Source organism: Pseudophryne corroboree, chromosome 1 (genome assembly GCF_028390025.1).
Source record: "Pseudophryne corroboree isolate aPseCor3 chromosome 1, aPseCor3.hap2, whole genome shotgun sequence".
In the NCBI taxonomy this organism is placed as follows: Eukaryota; Metazoa; Chordata; class Amphibia; order Anura; family Myobatrachidae; genus Pseudophryne; species Pseudophryne corroboree.
Window position 1 is genome coordinate 405,734,873 of NC_086444.1, and position 19,196 is coordinate 405,754,068.

Here is a 19,196-nt window from a genome sequence, read left to right on the forward strand (position 1 = left end):
AGCCGAAAGCAAGGCTTTGCGATCGTCGCTGGTAAGGGCAAAAATGTTCACATATTGGCCCTTACGGATGCGGTCCCGGACCCGGGGCCTGAGTCCACGTTGTACTGCCGTATTGGCGCAGTGCACGGTGTCCGATTCAACCGATACTTGGGATGCGGACGAGGTGGAATACCGACGCTCGCGTCGTCTGCGACGCTTTACCCTGTGCAAGCCACCATCTGAGGAGGACAGACCCTCCGAGGAAGTAGAGGCAAGGGAGGAATCTGTGCCCCGACGCCTGCGCCTACTGCGCTTGTCGGAAATCCTACCCGCGCTGCTACCTATGCTAGAGGCGCTAGAGCGAGTACCCGAACCCAAGCCGCTAGCGCTCCCCTTGGACCAGTCAGGGTCCGAGGAAGACTCACCTGCTCGAGAGGGAACGCCGTCCGCACCTCCGGCCACCGAACGACTCGTGGATACACCGGCGGACTCCATTGCCGACCCGACTACCGTGGCTGGGGAGACAAAAGAGACATTGTTCCCCTGCTCCACCACCGGTCCCGCAGCCACCGGGGGCGGGGCAGAAGGGGGGGTAGTCGCGCCAGGAGACAGAAGTGGGATAAGGGATTGCGCGATGCTATCCGCCAAGGAAGCGGTGGGTCGCCCCAGTCCCCCGGGTACGGAGGATAACAAGGGAGCCACCGCTGACACCACAGCGGCACAAATGGCGGACAAGACAGTGGCGTCCACCAAGGGTGCAGCCGCAGGGGCAGGTGAAGTAAGAACGGACCCCCTCCGCGAGTCACGCGCCCGACGTGAGGTACGCAAACCTCCCGTCGGGAGCAAGGATCCGGAGGATCCCTCACTGTCGGGAATCATGGCACCACCGTCTGGCTGCGCCAGATCGCGTATAGACCGCCGACCCCTCGACCGTCTACCGACCCGAGCGTCAGCCACAGGAGGAGAAGTAGGAGAGTCGTCACCACTAGAAGGGAGGAGCGCGACGTCGGACTGAGAGCTGACCGCAGAAGCGTCGGCAGTTGAAAATTGGATGCGGGGAGGGGGTGCTGGTTCGTGAGCCGCCCGCGCACACCGCCCCCTAGTGGGGTGATTAGCCGGCAGGCGCAACCCCGGCCGCTGTCTGCCAGGAGGCGCGCGGCCACGGGCGGCGGCCGAACTACTCGCCAAGGCGGGCGGCCAGGAAGGGGCCGACGCCCCAGGCCCCACCACGAGAGGGGAGGTCGGGTGGGCAGGCACACCGCGGACGGGCGCGGGCCGCCCCCGTACGACCGGCCCCGCACTGTCTGTAACAGATAATGCCCCCCCCGCTGGTGCGGAGCGGGGGCGACGCCCCACCCCAACGCGAGAGGGCGCTGACCGCACGGGTAGGGGGGGTAGTGGCACAGAGGGGGTAAGCCTCATGTGGGCCCCCCTGCTGTGCGCCATGTTTGCTGCACGCGCAGGCAGTAGTCCAGCTGCCGCGCGACCCCCCACCCGCCCACTAACAGAGGCAGCCGTGTTGGGGACTGGTGGGAGCCGCCGGGCGGGAGCTCCGCCCCCGCCCCACGTGACCCGCGCGGCCACCCGCTGTAAGAAGCGGCGGGGCCAGGGACGGCAAAACACCGTCCCTGGCAAGCCGCCTGAGGCTTCTCCTGCTCCCCGGCGCTCCGTCCCCCGCCGCTGAGTGCAGCGGGGAAGGAGACGGGGAGGAAGCACGTGGGGGAGCGCGGGCGGGCGGCCGAGCTCGGCCGCGCACAGCCCTCGTCTCCCTCACAGCAGCCACAGCATCCGCAGCAGCAGGGCTTCCCCGACCCGGCGGGACATCAGGAGAATCTAAAAGCCGGGCGGGGAGGCCAGCGCTGCGTGAAGGACGAGGCATGGTCCAGGGAGAGGGGGCTGAGGAGTCACTCGCAGCAAGGAGGGGGAAATAAGAGATATATAACCTCTAAGAGAAGGAGGAGAAACAGTAGGAATAAAAAAGTTAGCAATAGTAATAGGAATGAATGTAGAAGTAGAAAGACAGGAAAGATAAGATATGGAAAAAGTGAAGGAAAATAAGTATGAATTACTGAATGCTGGATAATACTTGCACTGCCTCACGTGAAGACACTGAAAGAGGCAGGAAATCGTGGATTAGCCACCTATATCCAGGCTGTACAGCCCCTATCCACAATCCGGCCAATGGCCTCCCGGTTCCTCCCTCTACGTTCCTCCCACTACAAAAACATTAACCCCTTGCAGGCCAAAGTGATGCACCGAGCAGCGCTCTGCAAGCACGGACTGTGTGTTTATGCTGCTGCTTTCATATTCTATTCATTACGCAGTCTGAAGTACTAAAAATCACATCTTAGACTGATTTTCTCCAGCTTTCTGCATGAGACTCAGACTTATCCAATCTCTTACTGATATGATTCACACTATCATGTAATTCTTTCACCCATTCAGGCTCATGCTGTGCCGGCAGCGCCACCACATTACAACTCTGTGTACCTAAAATGGCTCCCTCAGGGGAAGAGCTCCCTGCCTCAGACATGTCACACACGTGCACAAACACACCACAGACACTCCGGGGCTTATAGGGGACAGACCCACAGTAAAATCTGTCAGAAGGACACAGAAAGATTTGCCAGTGCACAACTCAGCGCTAATGACCAAAATCACTGTGTATATAAAATGTGCACAGCGACCTGTAGCGCTTTTATACTGCCAATTTGACAAAACAGCACCCAATTACACTGTGCCCTCCCCTTATTTACACCCTGATACTTGGTTCAGAAGTGGAGGAGGACCAGCGTTTCTTCCCCTACAGCATGTACTGGAGAAAATGGCGCTGAGCAGTGTGCTGGCTGACTGAGGAGGAAGCCCCGCCCCCTGCAATGGCGCGTTTCCCCTCAGAAATTATGAGGTATTTTTTATACTGGCGGGGGTGTAGGATTGTGCCACGGCATAATATACTACTTTTTGCCAGTTCAGGGTAGGTTTTCATGCTGCCCAGGCCCCCCCCCCCCCCTGCGCCCTGCACCCTGGTGTGCGCTGTGTATGGATAGCATGTCCACGCAGCGTTCCCGCTCGCTGCGCAGTACCTTTAGCCGTCACGATGACCGCAGGTCCCTCTGGCAGATCTCCGGTATTATACTCACGCGTCTTCTGACTTCTGGCTCTGTTAGGGGGTGACGGCATGCTGTGGGAGTGAGCACATAGCCGCAGCTAGTGTTCAGTACCCTTCAGGAGCTAATGGTGTCCTGTCAGCAAGAAGCAGAGCCATGAAACTCTTTAGGAAGTTGGTTCCTACTTCTTCCCCCTAAGTCCCACGAAGCAGGGAGACTGTTGCCAGCAGTCTCCCTGAAAATAAAAAACCTAACATAAAGTCTTTCAGTGAAACTCAGTAGAGCTCACTGGAGTGCAACCATTCTGCCTGGGCACATTTTCCAAACTGAGGTCTGGAGGAGGGGCATAGAGGGAGGAGCCAGTACACACTCTAGAAAAGTCTTAAAGTGCCCATGCCTCCTGCGGAACCATCTCTACCCCATGGTACTGAAGTGGACCCCAGCATCCTCTAGGACGTATGAGAAAACTGTCTTTCCTAAAGTGGAAGAAGTTATGGTTGTTGACTATCAGACAGACCGATATGCCTGTTCCAGTCTGAAGTGCAATAGCTGGGCACTAATTTAACAATGAAGTAAACAGGGAACTACAGGCCAAAATCTCCTAGAGGATCGTCTGTGAAGTATGGGTGGTGTGGCTGACACCTGTCTTGCAGAAAGAGTGCTAGGCTATGTTAGTCTGCTCATAAGTAGCTGTATCTAGTACACTGTAATATTTATCAGCTGTTGTGTGTTGTCATGGTGTAATCTGTAATACCTCTCCTGATGCTGACAATGTCCTTTGCATTGACAGAGCCTGCCATGAAAGTGTCTCTTTCTCACTGCTGGCTGCTCTCCTCATGGGTCTGTCCTCAAAACCACTGCCCACCAGCTGCCTTATAAGGTAATGCAGTCTGCCTTCATGCCTGGGCTGCTGTCACTCACAGGGATTTGATGCAACGCCCGGCCCTCATAGGATTTAGGGACCGGTTTAGGGTCTGAACTGTCACTGTTTGCCGAGCCTGCAGCCCCACTCACCATGGCAGCCTTCTCAGCAATACCTCAAGACTTCCATCAGCTGCAGGGCACCCTCACATGAGGCACCCTGCATCGCAGTTACAGGACTGCTCAGTCAGTCAGCGCTGCCCCGCTGTTTCCACAGCATTGCTCTGCTCCCTTACAGAGCCATCTGAAGACTGTTTAGGCTGTCGTGGACGCCTCAGACCTTACATCGTTTTCTGCTCCCTGCTAGCTGTTGACTTAAGATGGCCACCCCAGCACTCCAACGGCCTCTTTATTTTGAACCTGGCAGTTAACTGATTCTGAGTCAGCAGTGTCTCTGTGCCAGATGCAGCATGGAATATGTCTTTAACCCTTTCAATGCAGCAAGTAGAAAGTGTTCAGCCAGGCTGCATTTTCTAGGGAGTAAAAGGGCACAAAAGTCTTTAGCACATCTGTGTTAGCTCTGATGGGGTGCCACACTATGCAGCCCCACCTGTGCCCATTAGATAAACAATGCCTGCAGTTTTTTATCTGCCACATCCATTTTGCCATTGCGATGCACTGGTAGAGAAGCCGGGGACACTTGATTTAATTTGCCCCCCAGGCTAAAAGTTGCCAGCCAGCCCCTGGATAGGGCAGACATACTGTAACACATAGGGTAGAGGTGTAGTGGTACAGAGGCAGGACTTCAGTAGGGAATAGCAAAGCAGTACTGTATAATGGTAATTCAAGGATAAAAAGCCTCTACTAACAGGGTGAAAGTATATGATACAATGACAAATGCCAGAAAATAATAAAGGCAAAACAAAATGAGAGACAATGATTATGAGTAACGGTGCAGTACCCTGCATTGGGGGCAGGCTGTTTCTAGTAGTTGTGCTATAGCAGGAGACAGCTGTGTCCACAGTATGGGGGTAAAAATTGATGTAATAATTGCATACATGGTTAATTCTGTAAAATTAGTATGTGCATCATCAGGTGCCTTTTTTATGTAAGAAAATGTGTCTGTCAAACAGATTAATCACTATTAATTAATCACAGAATGAAATCAAATGTAAACTTGCCCAGTCCATGGTTTGGTCAAACATGTTTAGCTACCTTCCCAGCTTGTATTCCTCGGGTTTGTAACCCATGTGCTTCACCAGTCTCTCAACTCCTTCTCGTGCAGGGCCGGCCCAGTTGGGCCAAGTCTCTGGACACAATGATTTGTACCTACAGCACAAATGAAAAAGTATAATTTTACCTTTCTTGTGTAAAGCAGAATAAGAAACATAAATGTAAATGACACTCACAGTTAGTGGTATGATTAGCATTATAGGAAATTATGCACTGAAAGCATCACAGCAAGTTTATATAAGCAATATGCACAAACAGCATAAAAGTACTCAGGGTAATTATCAAACCTGTGATTGTGAAGCTGCTAAACCTGCTGTTGCCGAATTGTGCTAGATGCTAGAGCTGAGATGGACATGTTTGCACTTATTAAATAATCTTGAATAAGTAAGATTCATCATATACTAAATACTGCAGTCATTATTTCCTGTAGATTATGCTTTCCAACCATTTAACAAATGTATGTGTTAAAAAAATGTGTGAAAACCGGCAACGTATCCTCAGAATGATCTGCACAACCTTCCGTGCCATCTGCAGCACATAAACCTACCTCTGCAGGAATGTCTCGTATTTTCTGCGATAGGCAAATCCCGCTCTTCTGACTCGTAAATACTCCATTAAGCCCAGGTATTTCACCTGGTGGCGGACCAACATTTCATCAAATTTCCCTGTGGTAAACACATCATAACATTTACTGTTATAATAATATAGAGAACACTCCTAATATACAGTAGCATGTTTTCCTGACAGCTGCAGGGCTAATAGGGAATAAATGTAACTTACCACCCAGAGGTAAATACACTTTAATGCTGGAATGCTAAATTCCCCTAGAACAGTTCACATTCCAAGTTGAGTTATGATAACATAATTTCTCAAGCCAGCAATGAATTAAACTCATTGTTAAACATTTTCATCCATTGCAGCCAGTTCTAGTTGTTTTGTTTGAGTAGATCAGTGTATGAACTGCTATTATAGATGCTGCGTACAACTAATGCTCTTTTACATACAGTACAGTATTGTTCTTACCAGGCAGTTTGTCATTGTTCGGCTTGATACATCTAATGTATGCTGGTTCCTTGGACATCAGGATTTCTATAAGGCTTGACAAACTATGCTTGAACTGAGTGGTTACCTGGGAGGATAGGTAAGTGGGAAGATATGTGTTACATTGTTATATACTGTGATTTTGTTTATATCTAAACATACATTGTGGCAAAAAATATACAGTATATAGTGCATTACAGATGGCATATACATAGCCAGTGTGGCATCTAAATCAGTGATTCCCAGTTACAGGGATAAATGCTATTAAAGCACAGATTTTGGCTTGTCTTTTGCTATCACCAGAGATTCTTCCTACCAAGTGTTATTTTACTTTAGGAGCCACTTTCAGGATGTTTAGAAAATGAAACACTTACTTAGAATCCCTGAAACTCACAGTATGTTCAGAGGAGTTTTCAGGACAAAATCTTGCATATAGCATTAACTGGCGAACAGACGTTTCCAAACTCAGAAACAAAGATTTTGCAAGAGGAGAACTACAAGGGCTAAATGCGAAGTTAAAGAAAAGGGGCGAATCAGATAAGTTTCCATGTACATAAGGAGGTCAGTTAAACTGCATGTCACCATGAAATGACCGCTTCATTTCCAAGGAAATTCTTACTTTTTACTTAACTAGAGCAATGTTTGCTTGCTGTGATATGCTGTATACATCTGGAATACTTTTTGGTTTTAGTTTACCAAAAAGAATTTATATACTGTTAAGCTTTTTCTTGGGTGCAATGTCGAATAACCATACAGATTTAAACTAAAGTAGGCTTTCTTAAAGTACATGCCACCATCACTCTGCCATAGGGGGTCATTCCAACCCGATCGCTCGCTGCAGTTTATCGCAGCGCAGTGATCGGGTCAGAACTGCGCATGTACCGGCGCCACAGTGCCAAAGGCCGTCCTTCCCTAGCGATTGCCTTTGCCTGATTGACAGGCAGAGGTGGTCACTAGGCGAGAGGGGGAGGCCGCCATTTTGGGGGCGTGGTCCGGCCAATGCAGGCGTGGCCGGACCGTGGGGGGGGGGGGAGGGCTGCAGCGGCTGCATGACGTCACACGCAGCCGCTGCGACCAGGGGCAGCGACGAGCAACTCCCGGGAGACCGCCGGTCAGCATACCGACGCCGGGATCCCGGCAGCATACCGACGCTGGGATCCCGGTGGGGAGGGGCGAGTGCAACAAGCCCCTTGCGGGCTCGGTGGCGACCTGCGGTCACCACGGGTTCTATTCCCACTCTATGGTCGGCATGCCAACCATTGGGATAGTGAGGGGGCGGGATGTCGGTGAATGCCGGTCACATGAATACCACCCGTGCGGGGGGGATGGGGGTTGGACAGACATGCAGGGCGGGCTAGCCATTTGCTGGGCGTTCCCCCGCATGTCTGGGAACATGATCGTAGCTGTGCTAAATTTAGCACAGCTACGATCAACTCGGAATGACCCCCATAGACATTTGAGACAACGAAAGGAGAAAGTAGGACACAATTCCATCCTACAGTCTTCTTGTGCTGTCCTGAATGTCCATATATCCTTACAGGAAAGGTTGTTATAAGCCACCTTTGAGGTGAATCTCTGCTGTACTCAATGCCTGGTGAATGGAACATACTGGGACAGCATGTTAGAACTGCCTGTAATCCAGCCAAATTTTAATGGCATATGCAGAGCCAGCCATAGGCATAGGCATTGGCAAACTAGGCAATTGCCTAGGGCATTTGATATGCCTAGGGGCATCAGCAGCTTCTGCTGATTAAAATGATATGCAGCATGCCTATATTCTGTATGTAGCATTTCTTCATATGCAGATACAGATACAGCCACAGTCTGCATGCTGCATATCAGTTTAATCAGCAGAAGCTGCTTGTGCATCCTAGCCACATAGCAATGCAAATAAGATGCATTTTCATAAAAAAAAGGTGCCTGACGTTAGCATTGAGGCAAGATTTATGAGGACACATCTGTATCCAAGCAGAGGCAGAGGTCACAGTGCTAGTGGCAGTGTGAGTGCTGTGTGCATGTGAGTGGGTTGGTTGTGCAGTAGTGTTCGGAATATGTGTAAGGAGCATTATGTGTGTCATGTAAAAATGCATTAATAATGTGCAACATATGTGTAAAGGGGCACTATGTGTGTCATTATGTGTATAAGGGCATCAATAATGTGCGGCATATGTGTAACAGGGTACTACTGTATGTGTGTCATTATGTGTATAGAGGCACTAATAATGTGCAGCAAATGTGTAGGGGGCACGATGTGTGTCATTATGTGTTTAAGGGCATTAATAATGTGCGGCATATGTGTAAGGAACATTATGTGTAAAAGGGCATTAATAAAGGTTGTCATAATGTGTAAGGCGCATTATGTTTATAAGGACATTAATGTGTCTCATATGTGTAAGGGGCATTACTGTGTGGAATTGTGTATAAATGCATTACTAATATGTGGCATTATGTGTATAAGGTGCTCTATGTGGCGTTGCGTATAGAAAGGTCACTACTGTGTCGGCTAATGTGAATAAAGAGCAATAGGGTGTTGTGTATTGTGAATAATGAGCAATTCAGTGTGATGTAATGTGAATAAGGAGCTCCACTGTGAGGAGTAGCGTTTATAAGGTAAAGTGATACTACTGTGGGATGTAATATGAATTATGGACACTATTGCATGATAAAATGGGAATAAAGTTGCAGTACAGTGTGGCGTAATTGGAATTGGGGTTACTATTGTGTGGCCATGCCCCTTGCCAGCAAAAACACACCCCTTTCTGGGCTGTGCGCCAAATGTGCGAACTGTTCCTATTTAAAATATAGGGGGTACAAACACCAAAATAAGGACTGCTATGGGTGAGGGGTGATGGTGCTAGGAAAGAGGAGCAAGGTCAGAGGCGGAACCAGCGGTGGTGCTAGGGGGCACCAGCCAAAATCTTGCCTAGGGCTTCATATTGGTTAGGGCCGGCTCTGGGCATATGAAGACATAAACTAGGGAGCGGGAGCCGAGTCATCCAGATTATTTTTGTTGGAAGGAGTTTGGGTCCACTTACAGTATCAGGTCGCTTCCTGTTGTCCAGTTCTGATGCATGAAAGCAATCCCTTAAGATATAATTTTTAGATTTTATAACCACCTGAAAAAAGATGAGTCAGTGAAAGTATATATTATACAAACACTACAAAGGAAAATATACACTACAGAGCTTTTAAGGTAAGATACTTTGGGGCATATTTATTAATTATCGGGTTCCAAATAAGATAATGATACATTCATATTGTGGCAATATGAAATTATAGATAGCGGGAATGTATTAATGATTACTCGCTCGATTACTCGCTGTGTGCGCAATCTAAGGTTCCATTGCAAACATGCACTCCCGGCGTGACTAGACGATCCGGCATCTAGCCGCTCTATGGGATTGCGCAGAGACGCTCCCATTGAAGTGAATGCACACGCATCCCAGACGCTGCAATAGGCGCACCTCGTAATGGAAATATAAGAAAAACATCCGCATACTGTACAGCAGCTTACCTCTTTTAGATTCCTGTACAGCAAGTCGTTATTTTTTTCTAAAAATCCTAAAACAGAATAATTCAAAATAGTGTATTTAAAGATTTTGGATTAAAAAAAACCTTAATTCCCCTCTTCAATACCATGACCACCCTTTATTTCAGGTTAAAAAAAAATTGTAGTTTTAAATATAAACAAACAGATTCAGCTGATCCTAAAATATAATGAGTGGAGAAATACAGTAATCTGCTGATTCTAAAATACTGCTGAAATTCAGAGACTGCCTGTTGAACAGTTTACAAATTGATTTCCGTTAGAATACGGCAAAGCAGCAGTGACACGTGGTATATGGTCCATCATCAATAAAGAGACCCACTTAGCTGTAGAGGTTATCTTAAAATGTCAAAATGAATCATTTCACAGCTGTTTTATGCATAAGATGAACAAATAACTATAAAAAGTTGTTTTTTTCAGCTTTGTACTGTGCACAAAGTACTGTGTATAAAGAACTGAAATGTGTTCAATACTCACCCACAGCACAGTAAGTAACCTCCCCTGCATAGTGGAGAAGCTGGAAGTCCACCCAGTCTATTGCCTTCCTAGTCCCTGGGCCTGCAAGTTTGCGGCTGTAAATGGCACAAAGAGAGGAGCGCAATCTCAGTAATGTCAGAGAGAGAATCTGGAACAATGTACTATGAAACTAGTCAACCTCAGTAATACATGTATAATATAAATTGAATTTGTCTTCAATTAAATAATGGGTGAAACATTTTCTGGAAAGTAGTTTTGCAGTGGCATGATTCAATATTAGTCATTATGAAAACAATTATGTTGTGTAATTAATAAAATGTGCCTGAATCTGATTTACATTTTCCTGTATCTGCTCCCATCCCTTTACATCCAGGGCTTTTCCTCCATGAGTCTAAGGCAACACCATCTCCAACTCTGACCCCCAACATGGTTCTTCCTACCTGTTCTGATGTTTTACTTGCAGGAGAGCAGGGTGACACGTGACCCCTACATTCCCTCCTGCAATCACTGTAGTGTGATTACTAACAGCATGAATGTATTAGGGTCGGCCATCTATTGATGGTCAGTGGTTTCAAATTATCGGGAGAATACCATAGATCAGAGGTTATCAAACGTGGTCCTCAAGGCACCTAAACGGTCCAGCTTTTAAGTATATCCATGCTTGGCCACAGGTGACTTAATTGGTACCTTAGTCAATTTGATTTAACCATCTATACTGGGCCATGGCTATACCTTAAACCTGGACGTAGGGTGCCTTGAGGACTGCGTTTGAGAACCTCTGCCATGGATTTTTGGACAATTAATGGATTGCGTGGAGGAAAAGAGACTATTCGAAGACGAAACAAATTGTGAACCAGGACCCCAGCATAATTACAGGTAAAAAGATGATGAGTGCCAGTATAGGGGGGGGGGGGGGGGGGGGGGGGGGACAGCCCCTGATATGTGTTGCCTAAAAATATAGATATATATGCTGGCGCCAGCTGTTAATCCAATAAGGGACGATACCAAAACATAAAATTGTCAACAATTTAGTAAATAAACAATACAAACTATATACTAGATATTTTAAAAGGAGTGAATGACAGTTCTCTGTCTGGATTGAGTTATCACAGTTCTCTGTCTAAATTGAGTTGGTAACAGAGAAATGTTTGCAAATGACCACTTAGTTCTCTCTCAAATTGATATGCACAACATCTGGTTAGGGCTCATTCCTCATCATAGCCATTGGTTTCATTTAAAGTGCAGTGTTACCCAGTCCTTGCAGGTGTGGTCCCCAAAGGATCTCAATTGCAGCTGTAAATCCAAATGGCAGTAGGGGATAGTTCCGGGTCCCAGAGCTGAAACACTTAAGAAAGTCCAATGGAGGCAAAGGAGTCCAATTGTTACCAGTCGAAGCAGAAGTGGAGATAGTGCTAGTGGTCAGATTGTATGTAGCTCCAAGGACTGGGTAACACTGCACTTGAAATTAAACCAATGGCTATGATGAGGAATGAGCCCTAACCAGATGTTGTGCATATCAATTTGAGAGAGAACTAAGTGGTCATTTGCAAATATTTCTCTGTTTCCAACTCAATTCAGACAGAGAATTGTGATAACTCAATCCAGACAGAGAACTGTCATTCACTTCTTTTAAAATATCTAGTATATAGTTTTTATTGTTTATTTAATAAATTGTTGACAATTTTATGTTTTGGTATTGTCCCTTATTGGATTAACAGCCGGCGCCAGTATATATATCTATATTTTTAGGACCCCAGCATCAATGGTAAAAGCATCGACCAATGGCAGCAAGCCATAATTGGTTGCTAACCAGCGATAGCCAATGGCCAACCCTAGAATGGAAAGGGGCAGGTGAGAGGTATGAAGTATTGCTGCTCTGGTGCCCATACTCCTCTGACAGTGTCAGTGACTGTGCACTGCATTCTTCTCCATAGTGGGGTCGGTGGCTAGAACAATAAGGTGTGTGTTGAAGAATGGCAGTAGCAGTGTATAATGTGCTCATGTCTTATGTTTTCTTTTACTACAACAAAATTCTATAATATATAATTAGGCACACTTTCTATATTGTACAGTGCTAAGGAATAAATTGACAATTTATAAATGCTAAATAATAATATAATTTTGGATAGGACAGACATCATACACTTACGTTAAGAAGTGAGGGTGGTCTCCAACCTTCTCTTCCAGCTTTGCTAGAAAGCTGAGATCTGTGGCTTCCCCCGGTCGCAAGCATTCTTCATCCTATGACAGAAAGAAAAGGACATAATAATATACTCAATGACTAAATCTAAGTATGTGTAGAATACGAAATACTGTAATATAATATATCTCCCTGCATAAACCTCCTCTCACCCTCTCTGGTGAGCCAATGACAATTGCCTATCCCCTACCCTGGGTACTGCATTGCATGCTCCAATCCAAGATTTCTCCTGTGCTGCCCCCCTACACTGGAACGTGTGCCCTCACTCTATTAGACTGTCTACAACTCGACCGATCTTCAAACACTGAAAATGCACCTGTTCATCAAAGTGTACCCATACACCAAAATATCCTATTCGCAAGGTGGCACACCCCACCCTCCTGCCCCGGCCATCTCTACCTCTCTTACCACCTGCACTCAGGTTCCCTTTACCAGCTCTTGCCTTATGTCAAATGTCTGTCTCTCCCTTCCCCTTAGAATATAATCTTCTAGCAGCAGGGTCCTTTTCCCTCCTGTTCACTTCTCAGCCTCTTTTCTTGCACATCAAGTACAGCCTTCCACCCTCTCCATGGCATTATAGCTCCGTACTGCACTTGACTGTAGCCACTCATCTCTTTCAGCTGCTCTAACATACCAGTTGCGCCATCACTAAGCGATACAGGGCCTAATTCAGCATGGATCGCAAATGCAAAATATTTCTCTAATGGGAAATCCATGTGCACTGTAGGGGAGGCAGAGGAGCAGCGGCACGGACGGGGGAAGGAGGAGGAGGGAGGTGTAGGAGGGAGCCGCAGCAGGGCTTTGTTACTGGTGGAGGCGCTGCTGCTCCTCTGCTTCACTATAGGCTGTCTTCCGAGAACAGCCTATAGTGTAGCAGAGGGGCAGCAGCAGCAGCACCTCCACCAGTAACAAAGCGCTGCTGCGGCTCCCTCCTCCACCTCCCTCCTCCTCCTTCTCTACTGCCCAGGAAATGGAATCGTCTGACGCTGCACCGAGGAGCCTGAGCCAGCGGAGAGGGTAAGTATAATCCTTTCTTTCTATCTTTCTATCTTTCTTTCTTTCTTTCATTCTTTCTTTCTGTCTCTTTCTTTCTTTGTTGGGACTGCCTGCCGCTATGTGTAAAAAGGGGGGACTGCCTGCCACAATGTGTAAAAAGGGGGGACTGCCTGCCGCAATGTGTAAAAAGGGGGGACTGCCTGCCGCAATGTGTAAAAAGGGGGAATCTGCCTGCCGTAATGTGTAAAAAGGGGGGACTGCCTGACGTAATGTGTAAAAATGGGGAATCTGCCTGCCGCAATTTGTAAAAAGGGGGGACTGCCTGACGTAATGTGTAAAAATGGGGAATCTGCCACCCGCTATGTGTAAAAATGGGGAATCTGCCTGCCGCAATGTGTAAAAATGGGAAATCTGCCTGCCGTAATGTGTAAAAAGGGGGGACTGCCTGACGTAATGTGTAAAAATGGGGAATCTGCCTGACGCAATGTGTGAAAAATGGGGAATCTGCCGCCGTAATGTGTAAAAAGAGGGGACTGCCTGACGTAATGTGTAAAAATGGGGAATCTGCCTGCCGCAATGTGTAAAAAGGGGGGACTGCCTGACGTAATGTGTAAAAATGGGGAATCTGCCTGCCGCTATGTGTAAAAAGGGGGAATCTGCCTGCCGTAATGTGTAAAAAGGGGGGACTGCCTGCCGCTAGGTGTAAAAATGGGAAATCTGCCTGCCGCTATGTGTAAAAAGGGGGAGTCTGCCTGCCGTAATGTGTAAAAAGGGGGACGCTGTCTGCCGTAATGTGTAACAAGGGCACGCTGTCTGCCGTAATGTGTAAAAAGGGGACGCTGTCTGCCGTTATGTGTAAAAAGTGTACGCTGTCTGCCGCTATGTGTAACAAGGGCACGCTGTCTGCCGTTATGTGTAAAAAGGGGGGACTGCCTGCCGCTAGGTGTAAAAATGGGAAATCTGCCTGCCTCTATGTGTAAAAAGGGGGGACTGCCTGCCGCTAGGTGTAAAAATGGGAAATCTGCCTGCCGCTATGTGTAAAAAGGGGGAGTCTGCCTGCCGTAATGTGTAAAAAGGGGGACGCTGTCTGCCGTAATGTGTAACAAGGGCACGCTGTCTGCCGTAATGTGTAAAAAGGGGACGCTGTCTGCCGTTATGTGTAAAAAGTGTACGCTGTCTTCCGCTATGTGTAACAAGGGCACGCTGTCTGCCGTTATGTGTAAAAAGGGGACGATGTCTTCCGCTATGTGTAACAAGGGCACGCTGTCTGCCGTTATGTGTAAAAAGGGGACGATGTCTGCCGTTATGTGTAAAAAGTGCACGCTGTCTGCCGTTATGTTTAAAAAGAGGAATCTGTCCGCTGTAAGGTGTAAAAGGGTCTCTACCTGGTGTAGTGGTGCTACTGTGCGGCGTAATTTGAAGAATGGAGACTACTGTGCACCGTTTTATGAATTGGTATTATTTTGTGGCCACACCCCTTCCCCACGAAGCCACGCCACTATGTATTTTTGCGCGCGCCTGCGGCGCGCACTGCCCCTGTTTTGCATGCAGTGGTGGGGCTCCGATGCCGTTTCTTGCACACAGTGCTAAAATGTCTAGTTACGGCACTGTTGCTAGGTATCCATTTCTCTGGCCCTGAGCAGGTCCCCCTCACCAGATCCTCTCCAGGGGTGAGGGGGTGGACTTGGATGGGATGGGGGTGGGGGGGCCCAAAGCATTTTGTCGCACCTGGGCCCACCGCTCGCTAGTTCCGCCACTGCAGAGTACATAAAGTAAAATCAGAGAAATACTATAAGAAACAATGCCTCATCCTTTAGCACCAATTTAAGGTTTCTGTCCCACAATTCTGACCGGAACAGAGTTGTCCCATGGAATGTACTGCATGTCTCCTTTCACAGGATGTTCTGCAAAAGTTGCCACAAGCATGGCTGCTCTGATCCTGCTGGTATGACAATCAATGGGTCTTTTTTTAATGGATTGAGAGGTGGTGAAGGGACTGCCTAACATTTTAGAATCCGTATGCAGGACCCTAAAATAAAGTAGCCATGTCCCTAGTATGAAACGCGGGAATTTAGCTGTTAGGTATAGTTGGACTATTTACATAATTATTAGTATACCTTATATTTTTACAGTACTAAACAGTAATATACTATATTAATATGTATTACCATTATAGAAATTATCCCCTTGTGCTTCTCCTCAATTAAGTCACAAATAATTTTGTTGTCAAAATACTGGATAGGCTCCCACTGTTTAGGAGAAAAAGCAGAGCAGTACTATTATCACATTATATTTAGAATGCAAGTGCTGAATGATATGTGATTACATACCTACAAAGAAACAGAAGGTAAAGGGGGCTGTTCCCAAACAAGATTATCAACACTAATTGGTAAATTTACTAAGATGGGAGTTCTATTTAAGATGGGGTTTTGCCCACAGCAACCAATCAGATTACAGGTATTATTTTCTAGAAGGTGCTAGATAAATAAGAAGGTCTAGAGAGCATGGTGTCAATTTTTGTAGATGATACCAAATTGTGTAAAGTTATAAATGTGGAGGGGGATGCTGAGTCTCTTCAGAATAACTAATACCCCTTTCACATCGCACAAATAACCCGGTATCGACACGGCATATTGCCGTGTCGACACGGGTCAGTGTGCGATGTGAAAGCACTTTCCAAGAATTAGCGGGTCGTCTGACCCGGTAATTCAACCCGGTATAAAAGAAGGATTATACCCGGGTTGAATACCGGGTCAGGTGCAGTGTGAATGGGAGCCGCGTCGATGCGACACGGTTCCCATTCACAGCATAGGGAGAGGCGGCGCAGGATATGAGCTCATCTCCCAGCGCCGCCTCCAACCCCACCCCTGCTGCGCCCCCCCCCCCCCCCCCCCCCCGCTGCTATGGCAACCGACCCGGTATATTGCCGGGTCGGAAAGCCAGCAAAGGAGCGCAAATGCCGGATCCCACCCGGTAAGGACACGTTTCTTTTACCGGGTGGGATCCGGCATTTGCGATCTGAATGCGGTATTAGTTAAACTACAAGCTTGGGCAGCCAAGTGGAGAATGCGCTTCAATACAGACAAGTGTAAGGTAATGCACTGTGGTAGCAAGAACAAAAATTACACCTACATACTAAATGGGGTAACATTAGGGGATTCTGTACTGGAAAAGGACTTAGGTGTCCTCATAGATAGCAAACTAAGCAGTAGTACCCAAAGTAGGACTGCAGCAAAGAAGGCTAATAAGATATTAGCATGCATAAAACGGGGAATTGATGCAAGGGACGAGAGTGTTATACTCCCATTATATAAATCACTAGTGAGGCCACATCTTGAATACTGTGTGCAATTTTGGGCACCATACTACAAAAAGGATATCCTGGAGCTAGAAAAGGTTCAGAGGCAGGCGACCAAACTAATTAAGTGCATGGAGACGCTGGAATACGAGGAAAGGCTTGCAAGGCTAGGCATGTTTACACTGGAAAAGAGGCGACTAAGAGGGGACATGAACATCAACATCTACAAATATATAAGGGGACAATACACAGAGCTTGCGCGGAACCTGTTTTTGGTAAGATCAGCACAGAGGACACGTGGACAATCGATTAGGTTAGAGGAGAGGAGATTCCGCACAATGCGGCGTAAACTTTTTTTCACAGTAAGGACAATATGTGTTTGGAATTTCCTGCCTGAGGGAGTTCTAACAGCGGACTCAGTCAACACCTGTTACGTTCTTGGTGCTCTGAACAAAGAGGTATTGCGTAGAAAGTCCAGAGCACAAGAACGTGACGCTGAAATAATGTGTGGTATGGAAATAGCCCCTAGCAGCCTACCTCCATTGTTTCACCCGTTTGGTCAGTTCACGCCTGCGTGACTATGGTTTCTTGGGCCCACGGCAGCCGCGTTTGAAGGGCGGATTAGGTCTGCCCAACTCCGATGCCCCCAGGTCTTAGAGTGAGACAAGGCGTGTACAGAAACAGGATAATAACAAGGGGACCTCTAACTAAAGCAAACAGAAAGCTAGGGGCTACTAACAACCCTAAAACTAAATATATGTGCAGCACGCCGCCAAGGGAAAAGAACAACAAAGGAGATGCTGTCCACACGCCGACACAATACTGTTGTGTACCGGCGGTGACAGCATATGCAGAACCCTCTGCAAGACACCAGTAACAAATATAACCAAAGAATACAGCGGCCTAGGCCGACGGACGCGGCAAAGCCGCTACTCACGGATCTGCTTCCTTCCCATCTGACTGACTAGAGTGCTTTGCTAGGACCTGGTCACTACTGACCTTACTCGAGGCTGAGACTTTCTGAACCCCACCTGGGGCAGTGACTTTCTGAACCCTACCCGGGACAGTGGCCCTCGGAACCCCACCCGGGGCAGTGGTCCTCGGAACACCACCCGGGGTAGTGACTTTCTGAACCCCACCCGGGGCAGTGGCCCTCAGAACCCCCACTGGGGCAGTGGCCTTCGGGAACCCCGCTGGGGCAGTGGCCTTCGGGAACCCCGCTGGGGGCAGCACCTCGGATTCTTTTACTGGGACCGGGCCGTCAGCCTCCCTCTCTGGGACCGTGCCGTCAGCCTCCCTCTCTGGGAGCGGGCCGTCAGCCTCCCTCTCTGGGAGCGGGCCGTCAGCCTCCCTCTCTGGGACCGGGCCGTCAGCCTCCCTCTCTGAGTCGATAATTATCGAAACTTCTACCGGGACTATGACTTCCGGGACTTTTGCTGAAGCTATAACCTGCAGAACCTCCACTAACGCTATGCCTCTTAAGTCCTTTCCTGGGGAAGTGACTTCTAGACCCTTCTCTGGGGCTGTGTCTCTCGAGACCCCACTTGGGGATATTACTTCAAAGATCCCTTCTGGGGTTTTGCTTCTCGAGTTCCCTTCTAGAGCTATGGTTTTAGACACCTTCTCTGGAGTTGCGCTTTTCAAGTCCCTACCTGGGGTAACAGCTTCTGAGACCCCTTCTGGTATTGACACCTGAGCTATAATATTCGATGTCCCTCTATGACCCAGAGCATCAGGTACCGCTCCAGGACTCTGGGCATCGGGCACCGCTCCAGGACCCTGGGCATCGGGCACCGCTCCAGGACCCTGGGCATCGGCACCGCTCCAGGACCCTGGGCATCGGGCACCGCTCCAGGACCCTGGGCATCGGGCACCGCTCCAGGACCCCGGGCATCGGGCACCACTCCAGGACCCCGGGCATCGGGCACTGCTCCAGGGGTTTGCAACTCTGCTTCAACAGGAAAATCAAGAGAGGAGAGAAACATTCTCCTTTGGTTCCTGAATCTATAATGGGGCTCCCTAACCCAAGGACCCCAATTATAGGACAGAGTGCTTTTTAGTGTGGGTTGTGTGACAAGTACCTCTGCCACAGTAGAGACAGGAGTAGGTCTTGTATCCTGACTCAACTTGGCCAGAGGGCAGGACTTGTCGCCACACTTTGGCTTGCGCAACTCACAGGTCTGCAGATAGTGGCCTAAACCCCCACAATATAGGCATAAATTTAAGTTTCTGCGACGCAGACGCTCCTCTTCTGAGAGCCTGGGCCGCAGAAAACTTTTAAACTTTTTCTCTCCAACTGAACCTGAGGATTCTCTTGTCACCATATTGTGAGCAAGAGTCTCTTCAGAGATAGATGTACTCTCAACAACTTCTGGCAAGATAAGCAAAATTTTGGTCAGAAGGTTTTGCAGTTGCTTTAAATATTGCTGTAAAACTTCCAGCCGCTCAGGTTTCAAA

General features: G+C 48.1%; 1 protein-coding gene across 1 annotated transcript in view; it reads right to left on the bottom strand.

Moving 5' to 3' along the window:
* MYO1H (myosin IH) overlaps positions 1-19,196 on the bottom strand; it is a 258,284-nt gene that overhangs the window by 122,134 nt on the left and 116,954 nt on the right. The window contains exons 13-20 of the mRNA XM_063939130.1: positions 15,610-15,690; positions 12,395-12,486; positions 10,246-10,340; positions 9,736-9,782; positions 9,257-9,337; positions 6,204-6,309; positions 5,728-5,845; positions 5,163-5,276 (exon numbers count right to left, since the gene is read on the bottom strand). Of these exons, the coding sequence (XP_063795200.1) occupies positions 5,163-5,276; positions 5,728-5,845; positions 6,204-6,309; positions 9,257-9,337; positions 9,736-9,782; positions 10,246-10,340; positions 12,395-12,486; positions 15,610-15,690 (734 nt within the window). The remainder of the gene's footprint in view (positions 1-5,162; positions 5,277-5,727; positions 5,846-6,203; positions 6,310-9,256; positions 9,338-9,735; positions 9,783-10,245; positions 10,341-12,394; positions 12,487-15,609; positions 15,691-19,196) is intronic.